The 22054-nt window shown below is 40.2% G+C and overlaps 1 protein-coding gene across 3 annotated transcripts in view; it reads right to left on the bottom strand.

Annotated features, from left to right (window-relative positions):
* Positions 1 to 20267, bottom strand: part of Papss (3'-phosphoadenosine 5'-phosphosulfate synthase) — a 22047-nt gene extending 1780 nt beyond the window's left edge. The window contains exons 1-15 of one of the 3 annotated variants that reach the window (XM_022839409.2): positions 19642 to 20267; positions 11730 to 11841; positions 11406 to 11562; positions 11177 to 11255; positions 9121 to 9237; positions 8863 to 9003; positions 8599 to 8703; positions 8181 to 8301; positions 7937 to 8034; positions 3497 to 3604; positions 2877 to 2978; positions 2537 to 2632; positions 1927 to 2151; positions 1565 to 1723; positions 1028 to 1153 (exon numbers count right to left, since the gene is read on the bottom strand). In XM_022839409.2, the coding sequence (XP_022695144.1) occupies positions 1028 to 1153; positions 1565 to 1723; positions 1927 to 2151; positions 2537 to 2632; positions 2877 to 2978; positions 3497 to 3604; positions 7937 to 8034; positions 8181 to 8301; positions 8599 to 8703; positions 8863 to 9003; positions 9121 to 9237; positions 11177 to 11255; positions 11406 to 11562; positions 11730 to 11841; positions 19642 to 19674 (1779 nt within the window). In that variant the 5' untranslated portion in view covers positions 19675 to 20267. Of the gene's footprint in view, positions 1 to 1027; positions 1154 to 1564; positions 1724 to 1926; positions 2152 to 2536; positions 2633 to 2876; positions 2979 to 3496; positions 3605 to 7936; positions 8035 to 8180; positions 8302 to 8598; positions 8704 to 8862; positions 9004 to 9120; positions 9238 to 11176; positions 11256 to 11405; positions 11563 to 11729; positions 11842 to 14834; positions 15415 to 19641 lie in introns of those variants that run through there. The other 2 variants (XM_022839408.2, XM_022839410.2) reach the window with 2 other exon arrangements.
* Positions 20268 to 22054: the final 1787 nt, after the last annotated feature.

Below are 22054 nucleotides of genomic sequence, written 5' to 3'. Positions count from 1 at the left end.
CGCTCTTTCCTCAATGATCACTCTGCATTCAAGCCGTATCTTTGATATGTATATCTAGTGGCAATAAGGAATATATCTAAATAGAGTTCAATGCCAACTATTTGTTTACTACAAGTTTGTACTGTCATAACAACAAGATAGTACAAACTATCATTCGTCTAATCGATGCAATATATTTGCAACATGTTTCAATAAACAAACAAATAAAATAAATTTCAGCAAACTTCCGAATAAGTTTGTAAATGAGTTCTGACTTGAGTGACTGTTCGACTGTAGAACGGTAGGAGCTGGCTGTAAAATGGCAAAGAATTATCGGTCATAGAGGCATTTGATACGATTCAGGTTTTTGGAAAAAGGTTGTCTGACCATTAAAGGCCGATCAAAAGAGCCCAGCATTCACTTCTATACCTAATAGTCCAAAAAATTACACCGCTCAACCACCAAAGGCAAGGATTTTTAAAAAAAAAACTGAGCTCAAAACGTGTGTCTAAAAGTAACATTAAGAATAGTAATAATTAAGCTCTTTGTTACAAAAACACTAGATAGGTGGCTATCTTCCGTGCCATGGCTAACAAGTGCCAGCGGCGCAACTATCACTGCTAAGCGTCCTAGACACCGCAAAACAGATGCATCTACTTGAAAAATGACCTTCAGCTGTGCTTCTGTTGTGGGCAGGCCTTGGATATTGGTTTAGGGGCTGTTACAAAGGGCCGCATTTGACTGGAGTTCTTTTTATAGATCTCTGGAACGACAGCGGAATGATATCAGCAGTTTTGGCAGCTAGGTGCTACCCTTTATCACCTTCTTGCACGACAACGCTGAAATTTTTAGCTGCTGTTTATAATTGCCTTAACAAGCTCTCAAAGACGCGCATTGGCGACTTATATTACTGTGTCCTTTTTCCATAATTAGTGAGCTAGTGAAATAAGTTTCTCCATTGCATATTGAAATTGTTCTAAGGTTATGAGCAAGTTGGAATCATTGCTGGTTAAGCGTGTTTACAATTTTAAGTTACAGAAGTTTATACCTGAGGCGGTTCTTTTCCTTCGCGTGCGAGGCCACGCATTTTCGTACCCGAGATGAATTCAAAGTCTTCTTTACGGGATGGATCGAAGAAACACATTTTCTTCTGTTTCTTATCATATGCAGCGACCTGGAAGTATTTATCGACGAGATTAACAAGTTCCATGCCTTCTTGCTTCATGGTAAAATGACGTTTAAGAAGATAGGCACTAGCTTCTTAAAGAGGAACGATAAACTGCTGCCATGAAGATTAAGATCACTTCTTGCTCATATAGATGTATCTTAAAATAGAGCTCATGGAGTAAATTGGACGCGTTGCTACGCTTTTTGTAATGTTCTCTTCTCCTCATTTAGTTTCAATGCAAAAAAACAATCCGACTGGGGTCGAATTGAACTGGCAGGCTCTATACCTGTTCTTAACCTTTCATATCTACGTACATCTTGACAAAACTTTCACTTGTTATCCAAAAACATTCGTTACATGTAAAATGTAATCATTGATTAACAATAGATGCAGGTAGTACGCCGCCAAAGCAGATACCTTGAAAGGAATGATCTCAAGTCCGTGCAAACCAGGTGCCATCGTAAGGACTTTGGCTCCGTGCGTTGGGTCATAGATGTCCTGTTTTGTGTCTGGATGAGGCATTCCGGCTGGATCCCTTCCTACGATGTAGAAGTTTGCCCCGCAGACCATACGAGCCTAGAAATAGTGTTATTAATTTGTATAAGTAGCCCTGTTCCAGTAGACCTGTTTGAGCCAGTATAATACTACTAGCATATCGCCCGATAACACTTGAGCAGACCGAATATCGGTGCACTCCGTTAGGGCGCAACAAGCATTTAGCGGGGTCATTTGGTGCTGACAAACTTCAACTCTGTGCTGAGTAGCCATAGAATAATTACCTTGGCGTGCCATTGAACCTCGGTAGGCCCAGCGTACATCATTGGCGACGGGAAGATGGCAAGCACAGTTTGCTGTTCATCAAGAACGCCTTCTTTTAGGACACAGGCATGTTGATCTATTCGAATGGATAGCGGCACATCATCATCCTTCGTCCACCCTCCCAGCGGGTGCAGCAACAAAACTGGATTTTTATAGCCACGGTTGCATAAGGATGCGTGCGTTTCCTGTGCAAGCCATGCGTAACATACATTAAACAACGCCACAGAATTGGTAGGCAATGCTTATTTTATTTGAGCTTTCTCTAGAGCTCAAGGAACGAATAAAGCTCAAATAAAATAATCAATATAGGCTCGTCGGTAATCGGATCAAGAACCGTTATATCTCCCGATATAATTTTTAAAAGCGCTTTCATGAGTAATACAAACAGGGCAGAAAATTAAGCTATAGGTTTTTTAATGAATAGTAAATTATAAAATTCTTTACAATGTTGGCCCAACGTATTGGGCGCAAAAATACCTATAGTCGATATTGAGCCTGATAATCTTTCATTGATATAAAATATAGGTTTGATAGAACATCACTTTGCTGTTATTGAAGCTTTATTCATACCTTCATTAGAAGAGCATGTCCGTTGTGAATGGGGTTACGTAACTGGAAAGCAAAGACGGTATCTGCCCCCCGCCGAGAAAATTCCGCACGTAGTTCCTGTGCCACAGCAACAGATTTATCAATGGTCAGCTCGAAGTCACATACTGACTAACAAATAGACAAGCATCTTTGACACAACATCCCCCTGAATAAACATACGAATTTCAAACCTGATTTAATGACTTATCCTTGCTTGATCGTTTTTTTTTTTTTTTTTTTTTTTATATGAAATGAACGTTATCTGCGCCTGTTGCATGACTTTTCAGAATAGTTTGCACTACCACCTATTTTTTTTCCTTACCTTGGGTGTCAAACGATACTTGTCAAGACCGTCATTCCATTTCAGCCTTTCCAGCACTTCTAAATCTCCGCCGCACAGCCAATCACCGCTCTCCATAATCATCTTTTTCCACAAACATGAAAACATCCTCGTTATCTTAATCCTTAAAATGTTTTTCGAGATATGAAATAGTTAACACGTTAAGCTATCCCTAATTTCGAAATAATATTTTCTTTTGTTCTCTCGTAACGCTCAGATTCTAGCAGCAGGCCACCTAGATCATGCTACTTTCGAGCCTTTAATATCAACTTTTTTGGTAGCTTACGTTTAAGACAAATCTCGATATTTCTAAAATCGGCAAATGGGAAGAAGATTTTTCAGAGACGAAACTTTTTCGCAAATTGTCATCAGTGCTTCGTAAGAAGAACCTAATAGTTTTTTTTTTTTTTTATTTCATCAGCCGCTAGCACCAGGACAGCTCTTGCTGCATCGTAAAAACTTGAGAGGGGTCAATCTAAGTACACCCTCCCCATCACAGATAATATTAAATATTCTTTTAATTCGCACCTTCAGTTACTTTTACAATAGGTTACAAAAAGAAATTCTGCAAAATATCTATATGGTAAGAGTATACAACGTACTTTGATATACGGATGTCCACTATTGGTCAGACCGAACTGCCTGGCACACCTTTCTTCTTTACGATGAGAGTAGAATTCAGGCTCACGTAGAACGGCCAATGGCTTTCCCTAAAAGGTGTTGAAACAATAGAAACAAACTGAGCATGCCTAAACTATATATAAATCGATTATTGATGCCTGTCGGTCCCTATTAAACTTTGAGACTTAAAGCTCAGCAGTTTCCATTTCAATATTATGTGTGCCATATATCGATCGATCGCTCGCTCGCTCGCTCGCTCGCTTGTTAAAAATTTGTCATACAATAATAAAAACCTCACATATAAAAGACCTATGATACAACACCAAAACATATTATCAGTAAGTACTTAGTAGCCCTATATGGTCGTATAGGTGTTCATTTCAGTACTAATAACATAATACCGTAATAAGCATCACTGATACTATTATTGTTTGAGTGTTTTTTTTTCTAATTTTTTTTTTATAGCTACTGTGTCTACTTAAACAACAAGTCCCGCGGATTTTACAGGTGCTCTTGCAGCTCCAGAATCCTCATTGCGTTTAGTGCTTTTTGAGCTGATATGAACACGAATCTTCAGAGAACTGTTATTGACAGATGTTATTTGAACGCTCTCAATATAGCTAAGTGTTTAAATTCTATAATCTTTTCGTGTAGCTTATTGAAGCCAAAGGCCAAAACGCAAGGCTTAATGGACTAGTCAACAGATAGCCAGAAGTAGGCGTTTTGAAAATCGAGGCAGGCTCCAACATTTCTAGTTCACTAGTCATGTAGCCTTAAAGTGCGAATGCTACGTTGTTTATTATAGCTTGTTCCAGTTTAGCTTCGAAATGTTTTTCTTCAATGTTATTATAATACGCGTTCATGTATTTTCAGCAAAACCCTCAATAGTATACGCATGCAGATCGTCATTACTGAAATTTGTATTTTTTTCCTTGGTAGTGGTAATCAGAATGTATTGTATATAATGCAAACCTGAGAGGAACGAACCACACTTGTATGTTCATCAAATAAGCCTTTGCGGAGCCTACAGTGCATCATTCGTCTTCGAATAAGGATAAAAGAATACCTTGGAAAGTGTTGGGCCATGTAGCTCCACGCTAATGGCGCTATATGGTTAGAAGCTACATGACCAGTGGATATAGAAATCTTAATTTTTGCTCACTTTATTTCGAATTTCTTTCTACTGTAATTCGTAAAATTCTGTTAAGCTGCGCGAGTCTAAGCTTTCAAACGGTCTAAAGACTTCGCATGACGCAACAGCTGTAGCTTTTCTAAGTAGTCCCTCTGATGATTTACTGATCACGCGTTTGCCTACTAACTTTAGCATACTCTAGGCTTTAAGTTGACAGTAGATACATTTCATTTTTCTGGTCCACTATCCGCACCGGTTCATAAAAGCTTGGTTGCACCCCTCAACACTACAATGCGTGTTAATAAATGCAAACCAATATGAACTTGTGCTTCCGCCTACCGCTACTAAAATTTTAGAGCAAAAATTCCATGTTTCCGTATTGTTATTTGAATGTCTAATAAATTAGGGCACAAATGACGACCATTTACTCTTTTTTTCGTTTTTACCACCCCGCTGTTTATCTCTCTAGAGGATTCAGTTAGTTGCTTTCCTCCTTTACGAGTCCGGTGTAATCCTATTCTGCAGTGAATTGAATTTTAGATCGACTTTAGGATAACCCGACTGAACGAGTTCATCAATACCAGACTCGAAACTCGTTAGCTAGAAGAAATACAGAAAAGAGAGAGCGGTAGCCAGTACATAATAAATGTATTTCCTGATTGCATTTTAGTGGAACGCGGCTGTTTTGTTAATAAAAAAAAACGGCCACGATTAACTTGATCATTTTGCTCGTTTAGGCACAGTCATTGTTAGAGTGTCGATTACAGTTAGAAGCAATGTCCCATTTAAATAAGATATACTCGGAGTAAAATTGCATGACTGCCATCTTTTACAACTTTAAAATTTTTAAAGTTGCGAAAAACCGCTTCTTTGCTGAGCCCACGCTTTCGAATCCCGATGATGGCAGCAACGTTGATATCAAAAGCAAGTTCGGCGTAAGTCGTAAGTTGCGAGTCTATTAACAACTAGTCACTGCATCATTTGTACACGACATCTATACGAGCAGTCAGAAACAAGAAGATTGCCAGTATTAAAATGGGTTGCTTTAAATAATGGTGTGATATATATATATATATATATGATTTTTGTAGTACGATTCATTAATTGAAAACAACGATGCCCAAATTTAGTACATATTGCTTTTAACAACAAAACTGCGACTGGCATACTGCAATGTATATGAAACCAATAAAATAAAGGAAATACGCCAGTTTTCAACGATGACCCTCCGCTATTTTTCTGTTAACACCATAATCCCTTCACTGTAGAACTTCTATGGCCTTGAGCATCATCAGATTATAATCTGATGAAGTGTAAAGTTCGAACTATACATTTTGTGTACTAAAATCTCTTATCCAAGTTCCCGAGAAGCTAAAAACGTATTTAATCTGGCATTTTCATGACGGTGAACAACATCCTTACACTCACTAGTTCCCATAGATTCTTTCAATGGCCTGTTGTAAACCTCTTGGTTGTTAACAGTAGAAATCCCAGCATAGGATTACCTTGCTTAGCGTTAGCCGATGCTCTAACAAAGTTTCCAGGTGTTTCCCTTTGGCCATGATCTTTTCGCACGTTATTATCCTATATGACCCACTCTCCGTTTTTTCCCGTGATCAACACTTGATTTCATTGATGGAGCGTACGCTCTTTTGGCATCCAAGTCTTCTGCCTTGTTTTGTCTTCAAATGGTTTAAAACTGTCTTATAGTGGATATTTAGCTCCTTAGTAATGCCGTGTCGGTCTTCGTTAGGTTCTGCAATCATTCGGTGACCTTCTAGTAACTATGAAGAATAGCATCTTTTACAAATATATTTTCTGAACGAAAGCGACAGAACCTCGTTAAGCCATATTTCCTAATAACTTATTTTGACTACAAACAGCGCACACTTTCTCATGGATTTCTATCTGAAATCTGAGTGAAGGCATTCAGACGAATCTGAGCTTTTGCCTATGGCCTAATGCAATACAGTACCTGAGATCTATATGAATCATATCATTGATATAAGTCAGACTGCCTTAGCTCTATCGTAGGCTGGCAGCAATGAGCGCCTCACAGCTATTCAATCCAAGCCCTAAACGTATCTTAGACCACGCTCACATCTGGCGGGCTGCCCTTACACTGCGGCCAGACCTTTTAATGCCCCACAAGTGCAATTCACATCTTATTGCGATCTTCTCGCGCGCGCCGGACGGAATTCCATTGTGTCCAAACCCAATTACATTTTCCGGTTTTCGATGCGATTAAGGGCGTCTTCTCGGCAATAGAATCACACAACAAGGCGTCGCATTATCATGAAGTGAGCCCTCCTCTCGCGGTAGTGCTTGTAGCGACCTGGCTGGTACGAGTCCATGCTTACCCTTGTTTAGCGGTGGATTACCGGACTCGTTATCGGTGGAGCAGAAAGAGACTCCCCCGGCTTTCTCCCATTAGTTGGCACATGTCAGATCCGCGTACGTGCATACAAGCTCTACCCTAAATTCCTTTATCTAAAAAATACCGTGGCATCTTTTTTCCGCGCATCTTGGTGACCCTGACGATAGAAAATATCAGGGCCTCGGCTGCTCGCGAGAGTACGGGCAGCAGCTTTTTCGGTCCAGATAAAGTCTGCTTTCCAATCTTCTTGCAGTACTGCTACCACCGCTACAGACCAGTGCCTCACCGTTTGATATGAGATAGGCACAGGTTCATGATGATTCGCTGGCCCGAAGCCTGAATGGGACTCTGGTCATCGAGCTGTACAATGCTGCCCAGAAAACAAAATTCCAGCTTGGCACTCACAAGCTCGCTAAAAGTTTCGCCAGTTTCTTCCTGAAGAAAGCATTCGTACAGCTTCATTCTGAAGCTTTCCCGTATTTACTCCGCATCGATCTTCTTTTTCTTTTTCTTAAACGTGCCGACCTCACGACCTGATCCGGTAGCGTTTATCATATTGTCGCTCGTATTCGTCTCCTTATTGCTGGGGTTTTCTCTCGAAAAGCTCTCAATCAGCCAGGTATTCGAGCAACTTTTTCGTGTACGTGTATTTATGAATATATTTAAACTATGTAATATAAAGTTGTATGTTGAGACAACTTAATTTATTCAATATCCGTGCATAATTAGGAATAGGTATCATTCTTCGTTTTGAAATTTGGTCGAAACTAGCGCTTGTAGCGAGAAAGGTCCAGATTGCTTTTATCTTAAATAGCTAAATAGCTTATGCTCTGCAGGTAATCAATACAATTTACGGAAGCAGTTTTGTTATGCTATTAACAATATTGATCACTATAAAGGATTTGTTATTACCTGGTATCTCAGCGTAATGGCGCTGTTTGTTGTCAGCCGCTCCTTGTCCTCGGTGCTGACCGGTAGGACGATTGGAATGGACTGATTTGTTACACCATCTTAGTTGACACGAGAAAAATTACCGAATATTAAGCTCAAAGTCAGTGAGTTGAGCGTAAAGTTATCACAGGGTTCTACCGTCTAGAATTTATGCATGTATAACAAGGTAATTGCAGCTCAATTCCGCAGTATCACAGAACCATACCATTAAGTAAGCATGAGAAGTGTTGACACTGAAGAAACTGTTTTTCTCGCATAAAACCTTGTAACGGGGTAGCCCAGCCCTCGCTGAGTACCTGCAGCCACTGAGCATCCACTGTTGTTATCTACAAGTAACACCAAAGAGTTTCTAAGAATTAGCAAGTCATGCTTAAATTAACGGAGGATCTAAGAAACAGGCGAGCATTTGATATACGCTACGAAAACTTAATTTGAAATATTCAGTTTGTAAAATAATCATTTTGGTGTTATGTATCAAGATGTAGCAAGCTTTTCGCAAGCAACTTGGAGACACTTGCTTTTTGGTTTACATGAACGACTACAAGAGTTTCAGAATTGATGGCCATCACATCCATAGGTTCTGGCCCTCATAGAAAAATACGGCTTCGAGCGGATTAATATACCTCAATCGATGGAAGCGATTCAGCCTCATGTCGCACTTCGGCCAGTTTGTCAGCTGAAACAAACAGCTCCTGAACCACATCCGTGACGCTTTCGGGAATAATATTCTGGAATTTTTAATTTTAGTTTAATTAACTTATATGCGGCACATCCTTTTCCAAACAGTAAGAGACGAACATGACCTGAAGCCGGCTCTGCTTAAATTCGAAGTTGCAATTCAGAAAATGGGTTCACCACTAGCTCCGCTGAACCATCGAGTAACTCACGTTTTCACGCAAAAGAGTTATAACTCTTTGGACACTTTCCTTGACGGTTTCTTGGTCAGTCCGCACCTCAAGTTCCGGGTTTTCTGGCGCTTCGTACGCTTGGTCGATGCCTGTGAACCCTTTGATTTCGCCTTTTCTTGCCTGCTCAGAAGGTCGGAACAAATCTATTGATGCAAGCAACAAACTATGATATCGAGTTGAAATCGTAAGTATTCTACTACTGTGTTCAGAGGAAGATATGACTAATAGAACGCAGACCTTTTTGTAGAGACCTTTAACGTCCCGGCTTTCGCAAACGTCAAGCGGAGTGTTCACGAACACCTCGAAGAAGTTTAGCCCTGCGCGTTTGTGGATTTCTCGCGCAATAGCACGATCCTGCGGTAAGTCAATTAAATGTAGAAGTTATAATATATACAAGAAACACAGAAGATATTACAGTAAATTAGAGTTTCATAGTCACAATAGTTATTGGCAAAGCTGGAAAATATCGTCGAGTAAGAATCTGTTAGTAAACTATGTACCATGAAGACTTGCATTAAATATATGTGTGTACCCAGCTAAAAAGTCAGAGTGTATGTGCTAAGGGCAGTGCCTATTTTTTTTTTAAGCACAAGGTTAGACAAGAGTGTACTCAGTGTCCTTAGGCCCTCGTCTCAGGACGACCGGCTGCACGTATGCTCTTACCCCGTGAATAACACAGCGTTAAAAGTTGAAGGGCTTACCTAATTATTTCACCCACTCATGAGTCATTATGAACCTTACACTGTCAGCTAACGATCTAAATATCAGACTTGACCTACTGAGTAACCCAAAACACGCTAGCTACTCTTGTCTGTCTACGACATCGGCTGTAGAGTACATAACAACGTTCGAGAACCATTCGGCAACCTCTGTTGTCGACAACTTCGTTACAAATCTATCTGTATGTCCAATCGAGTTTTTGGAAAGTGGAGACCCACTAAAAGCGAATACATGTTATATATTCCAGTAAAGGAAAACCTGTAGGTAAAAAAGACTAATACATTCAATTCCCGTTGGCGCACTCTCCCAAACTAACTTAATGCCCCGCGACTATTGCTCCTCGCATCTGACCTCCATCCGATTATGAACAAAACTCAGGTAGAAATCGGTGCCAGCCACCAGCGCTTACGGAAACCCAGCCAGGGCCAGTAGAAAAAATGTAACGAACTGCGAGGCATGCCCCATCATTAGCCAGCGTTGCGTCCTCCTCAGATGTTTATGAAAACAACTTTTCGACGGAAACCGGACTTTGAACGGAAAAGTTTCTTTGGTATATAAGAAAAGCGACTAGTGAAGGAAGCTCGGTCTATCGGTCTAGAGATAGACCCTCGTTCGACTCTTTGAAAGTACATCAGTTGGCCGAGTTACCACCGGGCGTAATCGTGTCTTCCATGTAATTGCATAAATTCTTATGCAGTTACGTAGAAGACAGGACTAGCACTTAATCTCCGTAAAAAACTCGGTTCAGACATCAGGATACAAGAAATGATGCCTACTACAAGCAGACTTCGACGGAACGGTGCTTCACCGATTGTGGTCATAACGAACACATCCAAAAAGCTTTCCTTCTTGTTTCTTATTAAATAGCGCTATCTAGTACTTTATCTTAAGGAACGGTATGCGACATGCAGTGAAGTTGGCAACAGAATGAAATCACTTTGAAGTAAATCGCTGCGATTGTCCGTTTCTGTTCTCCGTGCGAAGCTGATCTATCTGAAGCGTCTTTTGGGATCTCACACTTCAGCAAGTAATAGACGTGTCTTCTTAGTTGCCGGCATGTGACTATTTGCCGAAGGACTCATTCGTATGTGGAATAAAAAAGTACGAATTAAAACTAAGCAACCTAGTCCTAAATTTCTACCTGATTAGAGTGACAATAAACTACAGCTAAATAATTGCGACAGGGCTATCTATCGTCTTGTGACCGTGGGTCCACAGGCTTTCATCATTTCGTGTGCTATAATGCATGCTATAATGATTCCAGAGATAGCTGCCGACGCCGACGATACCCCCGAGATTATCTTCAACATTGTTCAATAATAGCTCTTTCTCGCAATTAGCTTGCACGTTCGTAATCAAGCATGGTGCTATGAACGAATTCTATATACTTTCTTTAGATTTTATAACCAACTTTTATACGCACCTGACAAGATGTGTCCCTAGGTGATGATAATGCGAAAAATGGTTATTATGTTTAATCAATGATTTATATAGCCGATAAGCGAAAGCTTTTTTACTAAATCGTGCTAATTTTCAGCTAATGTCTTTGGTCAAAGTTAGAGATAAAGCAAACCTTAGCGAACGGTGATATAAAGCTGGTGAGGCATACGACTCCACTGTCAGCAAACAAATTTGCTACCTCAGCCACACGCCTAAAAATGACATCAATTATAAAGTTTCGTTTTTATCGATTTTGGTAATAGTTTCAAATAATTAAACAAAAATTATCGTGTTATTTTCAAGTAAAATGCGTCCACGGACTGTCATCATGTCTAAAACTACTGAATGCACTGGGGCCTCACCGAATGTTTTCTTCTCGATCTTTTTCACTGAAGCCGAGGTTCTTATTGAGGCCATGCCGAATATTATCCCCGTCCAGTGCGTAACTAGGGATACCCTGTTTGCAGAGATATTCCTCTATCCCAAACGAAAGAGTCGTCTTGCCCGCTCCTGACAAACCTGATCGGAACAACAGCGGGTGACACACAATGAAGGAATAAGGTTAGTCAATACTTTTCTGTCACATTTCTATAGCAACGATCTGGCGTCCCCCTGGCGTATCCCCAACACTCAGCACAGCGGCCAGTTCGCAGTAAGCTTGCCATGAAAACTGGGAGCAAACATACCGGTAAACCAGATGGTGCATCCTCGGAAACCACTCCTTTGGCCAAGAATCGCACCGCGAGTGTCCCGGTTGATTTTATTTAGCTGGTAGACGACGTTGGTTGCCTTCTGGCCCTGAGGTTTCGCCAAATTCAAAACGAATAATTCAATAGTGATTAGATGCTTGATAAATCTTGCGCGGTATAACTGGATTATACCACATAGAACGCAACTCGTTAGATGTTAACGACAAATCGAAAACGCATGTATACTCTACGGGTTGCCTACACCTATGCGAACTGACTATGTTTTCGTGAGAACCATGTCGGTCCATCATTGACGTAACATACCTTTTTCGTTGAAAAGATCCTCAACGAAATTTTCATGAAGACAGGGTAACAAGAACGTGATTCGTTCCGCCAATAACGTTATGATAAGTAATTAACATGAAATAACGCCTACAATCTTTGTTCCCTTTTTAGTGCATCTTCGATAATCTGCCCTCGAATGTTCCGGTTCTGTTCAGACAGCTTCGTCATAATATTTGTACATATAGGAAATACTTCTCTAAACATTTTATCCTTTTGGCACATCCTGCTTTTCAAAATGACCAACTCTCAAAATAAGACTGTTTAGTTCCTATCATTTTGCAAACTCTAGCTTCATTTTCTATTTGAGCTATTACCACTCGGTTCCTGCACGATTGAGCTATGTTCCATTTGCTTGTCCGTTGATTTCGAAGATCATTGTTTGATGTGTAACGATCTCGGCTCCTAGCCCTTCACTTGTTACCAACATTTTTGAAGTTACGTGCGGTAAAATTTTGACAATTCTACTTCGCGTGATCCAATATCTGTGAATCCTCAAGTGTGAGTGCCGTTAACATCTCCTTAGTTCGTATATCTGTTCATTTTTTTTACTCGCTCATACAGACAATAACATAATATAGTTTTCATGTAAAAAAGGATTAAACAACCTCTCAGGACTCGGTCGCACGTGTGCATCAGGTGAAATATGGATGCGTTGTGCTTAAAACGGGTGCTAACTGTCACTGGTATTAATCTTAATAAAACCGGTAACATTTTCTGCTTTGTTATGGGTGTATAGTGCTGCCACCTAACGTACACTATCGGTACGTATTCGGGCACATAATTAGCTTCATCTAGCAGTTGTGGTTGTTGTTACGCTATGATGATGTATAGTCTACCTGCATTTTTCCTCCTCAACTGTTTTTTTGCCTTTCTCGTAAGACTGTGCCCAGGAGCACAGTTTTCTATTATGCAGTTGTTACTCTTTGATTAACACATTACTTAGCCACATATCTGAGTCATACTGTTTTGTTGTTATTTTAACAATTGCTAAATTATAGCTTTAACGGATCCAATATTAACGCTGTGCTCACTGGTAAATCTTTTAATTAGAATTAAACGGTCCTGACTGTTTACACACAGACTGTGTGTACATTGCATTGTATATTCTAACAATTTAGAATGAATTGCGATGCCAATGCGACCTCGTCATTAAGAGCAAGTACTTCAACGGTAATAATATTCACTTTGAATTTTTCGGAAATAGTAATGGGTGCTCCACTTCGAGTTGGCCGATATTTCCCCTATTGTGATGCCAATTTAGAGCTGGACCATTTCGGCGACAAAATAGATCGCCTTGAGTCCATATGGTTCTGTCGCCATCGAAAATGGTAGATACCTTTTACAAGCTGGATCGTATTATACCGTACACTCGCAAGCGAAAGGTAGTCTCTCATGAACCAGCGGAAGTTGCCATGGCATCAACTACAAACCTTTACTACTTGGTCAACGTCTAACACATTTTAGAACAGCTATAAATGAATAAGGATAATTTATGATCTAACTGAGTGTGTGTGTGTGTGTGTATTATGTGAGCAGAACAATAATTTTAAAAGAATTGATATCTCTTCTAAAACCCAAAGCTCTATCCTAGATGGTTGCATCTGCGTTATAGGCCGATCCAAACAGGAACCTTTTTCTAGACTTTTTGACATCTTTCAAAACCAAATATAACTATTGACTCTGTTTGCGTATTTATGATAGCACACGTCAACTTCTAAAAGGCGCAACAGCCCATTACCTCAAAGTTCGTTGTAACGGGTTGCATGGCTCGATGCCTGCCACCCACGGCTAACTAAAAATTGCCCCTCATCAGATAGCAAGTTATAGGGCAAAATAAATCAAAATAGATGGGCACACGTTTTCAGGTCTCCGTTCACATGACTAGCACATGGTAGAGTTTTGTCTAAAAGATCTCCAGAGCCAATCCGACGGATCATCTGTTCCTTTGTAATGTTGCAACCGCTACATCATTTACATGCTGCCATTATATAAGTCATTTCATATGTACGCTACACCTTTTACAGACATGTCTTATTGACAGAACAATATGTGTTAGTACTAATAATAACAACAATATTTTATATCGGTGTGAAAAAGCCACACCATACGTAATGTTTCACACTGTTATACGTAACTTAAAAAATGCTTAATTGATAAACTTTTTTGATCTTATCGTGTTCACTGTTAGTCACGAATCCGATATTGGTAATTAAATACTACTAAAATAATATCAATAGTCGAACGTTAAAACAAAACAATTGTAAGAGAGTTCAGCCTACGTTTTTGAAGGTCGCGCTTGATACCCACCGTCGCACGCACTAGGACTTTCAAGGACTTAATTTCCCGCATGGTTTTAATGCGTAAGGGCTATTAGAACGTATTAAAAATAGTAGCGGGAAAGAGCGAAACTTCAATTTTGTTATACGAACCAAGTGTAGTTGCACTAGATGATAATCAAACGGGAAGAAACTATGCTTAATGTCAAACAGCTGTTACAATGAATGGGGTTGGCAGCCTCACGATTAGTCGCTTTACCTCTGAGCGCAACAGATCCGCTAGTATCCAAACTCTTTAAATCGGCGTTTCCACGCGCTACATAACGTACCATCAATACGATCCAAAGACATGCCCTTATTGAATACTGATCAAAGACCGTTCGCAATGTCGGACACGAACAGAAAGCTTCGAAGTGGAATATTTACGTAAAATCACAACCTTAACTTTCCGAAACTTTTGTTCAGCCGAAAAAACACTTACCGGCTCCGGTCGGGGCAGTTGTGCAGGTTTTGCGCTCATTTTCAGCTGTTTTGGTCCGGTCAAAGTTTCAGGAATCGTAGAGCAAATGCAATTTCAAATATGTGATAAATCCTCGCACACGTCACACAGTACAGTAAGAAGTGCCGAGAGAGGGCGCTATTTAATGATAGCAAATTCTCTCATTCGGTCTATTATGCCGTAATCTACATCAACGGCTTAGTACTAACCTATTTATTTTCAATACGTCAACGCTCATCTTGCGGAGACCCGCCTTATATAACGAAAGCAACACAAGCGCTCTAAAAATATAAAGAACAAATCTAAATCACATAGCGAAAAACCGTTCGAAAGCTGTTTGGAGGCGGTGATACGGCCATGATCACTAGCTATATATCGCAGCGCTATTGCTAATAGTTGTACCGTATTCGAGTGAGAGAAACAGATAGATCACAACGCGTAGCAACTGTGGTGTCCGACCTCGGCGTATACAGCCGGCCAATAAGCAATAAATAAATAAACGATTCCAAATGTGTCGCGGCTAGCTTAAAAGGTATTTCTATGATCAACGTGTTGCAGATTATTGTTATGAGCCGCCCAGTTCGGTACCTACCGAACAATTGCCAGATGGAAGCCGGCACCTATGAGTTGTCAGGGCGCGGTGGAGGGCGCTTCCGTCGTTTCAATGAACAGCTGAGCAAACACGGGAAAGGGGGGTCGAACCTAGCTACAGCCATTATCTCGCAGCCGCTCACAGCTGTGCCCGCCCCTTTAACAGATATCTACCGAGCAGTAAGCAATGAAGCCGACCCCATGATGATGGAAAGGGAAACAGTGGGAATATTTGAACTAATGGCGCCAATTCTAGTCTCTGCATTATGAAAACTATGCACGGCAATGAAATGGGAATAAAGTATCATAGTAGAAAACAAAAACTTAAGGCAATTGGCAATAAATCAATAAAGAGCGAAAACATGCACTAAATAATAGCAGGGCAATCGAATGAATTAAATCGATTACAAATACAAAGTTCAAGTTTTGACATCAAGACTAAAAAACTACCTCAAATACAATACGTTAAAAGTAGCACACGACACAAACATATGCGTAGATGCCGATGGATTGATTGGTGGCTTAGATTATGATATAATTAGCTAAAAATAAATCGTGTGTTGTTTCTTCGTGGTTACAACGAAGTCAGGGTCAGGTATAATGTTTGTGTCAGGGTTGGCCCGACTTACAGCACGGGTGACCAATAGCGTCTATAAACGCAGTAATTATAATACGGCTGGAAAGACAAGCGCAGATCAGGGAAAAACACTGCATATTGTCAATAGGTGCTATAAACTGAAAAAAACTAACCAAGATAATATCAGATGGCAAGTAACCAGAGTTAAAAATAATTTACTATTTTTTTATGTACCTTATAGTAAAAGCTTAAACAAAGCGACCGGCTTTCAGGAGGTTTCTTTTCATAAAATTCCTGTTTAATATTTCAGCAAAATAGAAATTCATGCTAAAAAAAATGTCTTAAAATATGCAGGCATACACAGTAATTCCTCTGAACTCGTTCTAGTCCTTCGATGTTTGCATTCAGATGCTACGAAGACGTCAAACGTGACAGCACACCTTCTGCATTAATTCCACGTTGGTCTTCGTCCGACAACTATGCGTACTGGCAAATATGTTCCGATCCAATCGTTTCGCCTCTAGATCTAAGTAAAATAACACGCTAATCGCTCACAGCGGCGACTCAATGACATTTAAGAGACCATTTTACCCTGAATAATTTCAGCTATAGATTTAAGTAAATACCACGCAAGTAGCATAGACAAAAAGGACATATCAGCCGTGTTTTAAATGTTGCTAGCAGAATGCAAAAGGATTGTTGGAAGAGGAGTTGGTTGGCAGGCGCAGGCACGCACGCGCGCGCGAAGTAGAATAGGCCATCAGATATACGATCAAATAAATAGACGATGTCTTTCTAGGTGAGGCAAAGGTCGTTTTGTGTTTCACTGTTCGAAAACAGAGCCGCTAGCCAAAGACGTCTCAACATTCATCCAATCTATTTTCGACTAGAGATTGTTTGTTCTTCTCTTTTGTTAGTAGGATTTTTACTTCTTCTGGAACAACAGTTGCCTCGTGTGCCTGTCGGTCCTATCGTTTATGACGCGCAGCGGTAATGCAGTCGACACTAATCAACCTTGACTAGCAACAATCAAGAAAGGAAGTCTTCGGGTAGAAAGGACAAAAAAGCGAACACATACATTTGTTTTAATTTACCCATTGATTTTAAATTTAAAATCTACTTCACAATAACAGATAGCTTAATGGAGCCGCAAAAAATAGTACATTTGATTGACCTGTCACTGCTGCTACTGTTAGAAATAAGCAGCCTTTGAAATTCGTGTTCAGTATTCTTCGGGTGATAACCAGGTGAAACTTCTTGTCTCTTGAATCAACCGCAGACCCATTTTGCCAGAACGCTTTACAACCTACAGCTAAGCAAAAGATGGACACGCCCCACTTCCATCAGTAGGGCTACACTCCATTCTGGAATCCAACTATTGAATCACCCGAGTCTGCGCCAACAGCTACATACAATTTACGCGACCGCCTTAACTAGCGCAAGCTTCTTTACGTTTATCTTGCCTGTCACACAGTGCATGTTATGATTGTAGAGGCGGGCTGCTTAGACGTTTGGTCGATCTTTATTATTTTTTCAAGCTGAACTTAAGCCTTAATGGATGAAAGAAATGTTGGGTGGAAGTTTACGTGATTTTTTTGTTTTAAACTTCTAGGGAATTTTAGTGCAGGTTAGACAACTTCAAACGGCATTGTGCCCGTACTGATTTACTTACACAGGCCTCGTAGAGTAAGTTATCAGGATCTTTTATCTCTGCTATGATTAATAAACATTCAGCCATGTTAGGCGAGGATCTATATGAGTCAACAGAAATTTGTCGGTGTGGATATATTTCATTATTTTTTTTGGCGTACATCCAAATGTGGTACGGATTTTACTCAAGCCCTCTATCCAGATTCGTACATAACGTTTTTTAAAACAATCGGGATGATATGTATCTATTTGTCAAGCGCCTTTCTCAAAACATATGTTTTTTATAATCTCATATGGTTCGAACTTTTTAAAAAATCTCCTCTTTAAAAAATGGCGCCGGCGCATAGCGCAAACAAGTTCAAGTCCGATTTATCTTTAGACACAAATAACAGAGTGCCGTTTGGATAAAAGACGTTTTGCATCATATTAATAATGATAATCATAAGACTGTCCGGGTTCTCAACGACCTCCTGTTTCTGTTTGCTATTTCTTCGATCTCCGATTTTGTCGTTATGGTCTAGGTAGCCTTGGCTTAATGGTTTTGCGGTTGTCCTTCCAAGTGCGTTATGTCGTCAAAACAATCGCATTATCTTCTGGGATCTAGGTATGCAGTTCCGGTGATTACCGTAGTAGCCAGTGATTGTAAAGGCAAGAGCAGCTAAATTTTACCCGAGTGCTACCCAAATTGTATGAACAAGGTCAAAAAACTACGACAGCAAAAATAAAGACGAACTCTTCCCTTTAATTGGCTCAGATAACTCAAATAAAATTCATTTGATATTAAAACGCGAGAATGAATTATAGTATAATTAATCTTTAACAACGCTTGAATAAACACTTGTGCTTTTTCTTTTCAGCTAGTCCGCCTTGATGCAGAGGTTTTCTTGCCTATGACCGATTTTAGGTCTTCAGTTGGACGATGCTGCTCGTATCTGTCCTATTCAAACTCTCCATTAAAAACATTACAATGTGTAATACCTAATCTGACCTACAATATTAGCGTAATGAAAATAATTCAGCGTTTTTAAGGTGTCTTGACGTTTCACGGAAGGTAAGGTATTATTTTAGATGTACAACATTGCGATACAGACAGATACATAACAGAACGGTTTACATGTACTAAGGCGTCAACTGGTGTATTGACATTGACCGACTAATCATATTAGTAGAAGCGTATTTGATATATTGACTAATACATTGTTTGGCGTTAGATCGAAACGCTGATTTAGCTCATAGTGATGGTTTCCTCGGTTTGGACGATAGGTTTACGAACGTTCTCTCTGTTTCAGTATTTCTTTCGTTTCTTTTTTTCCTATTTTGCTTAGTGTGATCTATAGCGAGGGCAAAACAGGCAACAATTAGCATCAGAATAGGCAACAACTGCTTCGAAAAGTTGAACTGGGATAGAAATAGAAAAGGATACTTCAAGACCATCGAGACCCCAACATGTACATGCGCCTGATTGCGTAATTAACTCTTACTTTATATAATTCATTTATTAGCGAACTCTACATATATATTTTGGTTGTAGCGGTTCGCCAGGGGGCGACCTAATCTGGGTGGACTGAGTAATGGCATCACAACTAAAAAACCCTGCTATTACATTGGCTCAAATATTGGCATTGGTAAATATTATTACCAGACATTGTTTATCAGGAAATAACGAATAATAAAGTATTATTATTATTAAGGTTAGTAGCTGTTTGTCTGCTTATCGTGCCTTTTGTAACCCTGTCGAAAAGCCCCATAAAAATCTGGTAAAGTTTACTCCAGTTAAACTTCTAAGGGAAAGCAAGTTTTTAAGCCTACACCCAACAATAGGTAATGCTGAAGATCTGTTCATATATAATGAATTATTAAACGAGCTAAGTGCTGAATAGGCCAAACGTATGTGTTCTTCACCTGTTTACTCATTTAGCTACCATTATTAGTCTATATCAATATATCTATCAAAGTATAAAGTAAGCTTACATTATGGTATTGGTAGTTCACGCTGTTGATCATCTTGTTCGTTAACTAGATGTCCTATGAGTGGTTGAACGGCTTTTGGAGTCTGAGATTTAGTTTGTCTACGACTCAGGTACAAATAGTGACTCTTTTTTTTCGAGTTTAGGTTAACTGCTATGGCACATTGAAGCGCGTTGATAATGCACCTCGTGTTCACTGAAGCTGTTCTGCCAGCGTTACTGTCCTACTTGTACAGAAATCAGTTTGCTTCTGATACGAGGCTCCGTTCGAGATTTGTATTGACCAGGTTACAGAGATTGTGAATTTTTTTGATACGGCCACTTGAGCTTTTCGCAGTGTTGTCCACAAAGAAGAAACAGGCTCTATGAAAACTATGACCACCAGAAGCAGTATTTTATACTGGCAAATAGCTGATACCGCCGCTGTTACGGTACGAGTGAAGATAGGGGAGCTGCTGCCATTAGATGGCAAGTAGCTGCAATAGGAAGGTAGCGGTAATGACAGTAATAGTTTTTCCTTCTGCCAATGCCAACAGAGCGACCCAGAAGCACAGGTATCAATTGTTAACGCGACAGTGGTACTATCGTTAATAGCGGCCCTGGCGGGCTTCGGCAGCAGTACTCTAGTAGTCCCGCAATAGTCCGGACGGCGGGGTTGCTTTGACAGCGCGGGAATACGGCGATCTTGACAGGCGACTGAGCGGCAGAAACGATCGACTTAGAAAGCCGCACGGGGATCTCCTCTCCACCGGTGTTTCTGTTGCAATTAGGACACGCCATCTTACCGGGAGAGGGTGCCACCTTTTGTGGAACGTCTTTACCAGGGACGATCTTACAGTCTATCGCCAGAGTTGCCTAGGAACGACAGAGGACAGGATGCAGCTGGTAAAAGAGTTACCAAACAAGGCAATAGCTTCCTGGTAGTAAGCTCTTGCTAGGATACCGGCAGCGCTGGAATGAATATGTTAAAGCGATGTTCAAATCCATTACGAGTACCAATTTGTGTCATCGTACCATTGAGCTTCAGGAAGCCTTCCGAACTTGTGTGGTCGACTTCGTTAGATCTTAGATAGACAAATTCTGCATCGCTTTTCGAGATGCCTCTGTTTTTTCCGACTGCAAGTAATTTTCTACCAGGACTAAGCCCACTGCTTGAGATCGGCTGTATCCATAACGATAATGTATACATATACCATATTTAATTTACGTTTCCATGACCAGGTCTATTTGTAGGTTGTATTACATGCATTTTTTCAATTGACTTGGTCCGTTTTTTAATATCTACCGCTTAGAGTCCGCAGAAAAATACTTATTGAAGTTAGTTAAACAATAAGAACTTGAATGGTGATTTGAGTAAGCACACCCTTCTGCTGTACTTACGGTTTGGCCGCTTGCGATCCAAATACAATCTGCTACCGCTGCTTAATGTCAAGAAATACGCTGACCCCCCAAAACAATGTCCATGGTATTTTGTTTGCTGTAAAGTTTAAACGAATGTGACAGTGACCAGCACTTAATAGGATTTATGACAGTATGGACCCGGTATAGAATTTTGTACGTGCTTAGCGCGAAAAAAAAAATGTATTCTGTAGCGCGGCCTTGGTTAGTGATAGTTACAAACAGAGCAGAAGTACGAGCGGTGCATGTTTGTCTTCCATTACATGGAGAAGCATGTTTATAGATATCACCAGATTCGAGGTGAGTTTCGTTCTGTGGTTCGGCACCTGTCATAAACGAATCAGCAAGTCGGCCTGCTTTGTTGTACATGCGTTGGTAACGCTGTCACTACGTAGCTGTCCTTTTGATCCAGGATCTTGTAGTTGGCGTAGCTATACGAGACAGTCCCGTTTCTTGGTTCTTATAGGATCTCATACTATAGTACCCCTTCTGTCCTCATTGGAAAATTTCCGCCTGTTTGATTGAGTCTCTGAGTGCCGTCGCATCCAAAAACTCGTTTTTCCTCTTCACTTGCTTCGTCCTGCGTAAGATAGCTGGCAACGTATCAACACAGAAGTCTTTAAAAACTCTCTTGCAGACCCATTTCAATGTCTTTATCAGGGCGGCGTAGTAACCGAACAAAAGGATACAGATCGTATCCTTTTGTTCGGTTACTACAAATATCAGAACTAAGCGCAACCTTCGTGCGAGTTTTGGAGTCCTCAATTAAAGAATTCATTATCGAATAGTGATAATGAGAAGAAGGATTGCGTGTGCGTACAGCTACAATAGGTTCCAATTTAGGGAAGTTGACATTTGATTTTTATAGTGTTGTTCCTTAATTGCTCATTTGATTTAGTAATGTCGCTACTTTACTTACCTGTAGAACTTACAATTAGTTTATCCGAAGGACGAGCTTCTATATCAGACGCACTAGGTAGTCGACAAAAATCGCTCCATTCTAGTTCCACTATATGAGC

Source organism: Varroa jacobsoni, unplaced genomic scaffold, assembly GCF_002532875.2.
Source record: "Varroa jacobsoni isolate VJ856 unplaced genomic scaffold, vjacob_1.0 scaffold_798, whole genome shotgun sequence".
In the NCBI taxonomy this organism is placed as follows: Eukaryota; Metazoa; Arthropoda; class Arachnida; order Mesostigmata; family Varroidae; genus Varroa; species Varroa jacobsoni.
This window is presented reverse-complemented; position numbering and strand designations above follow the sequence as displayed.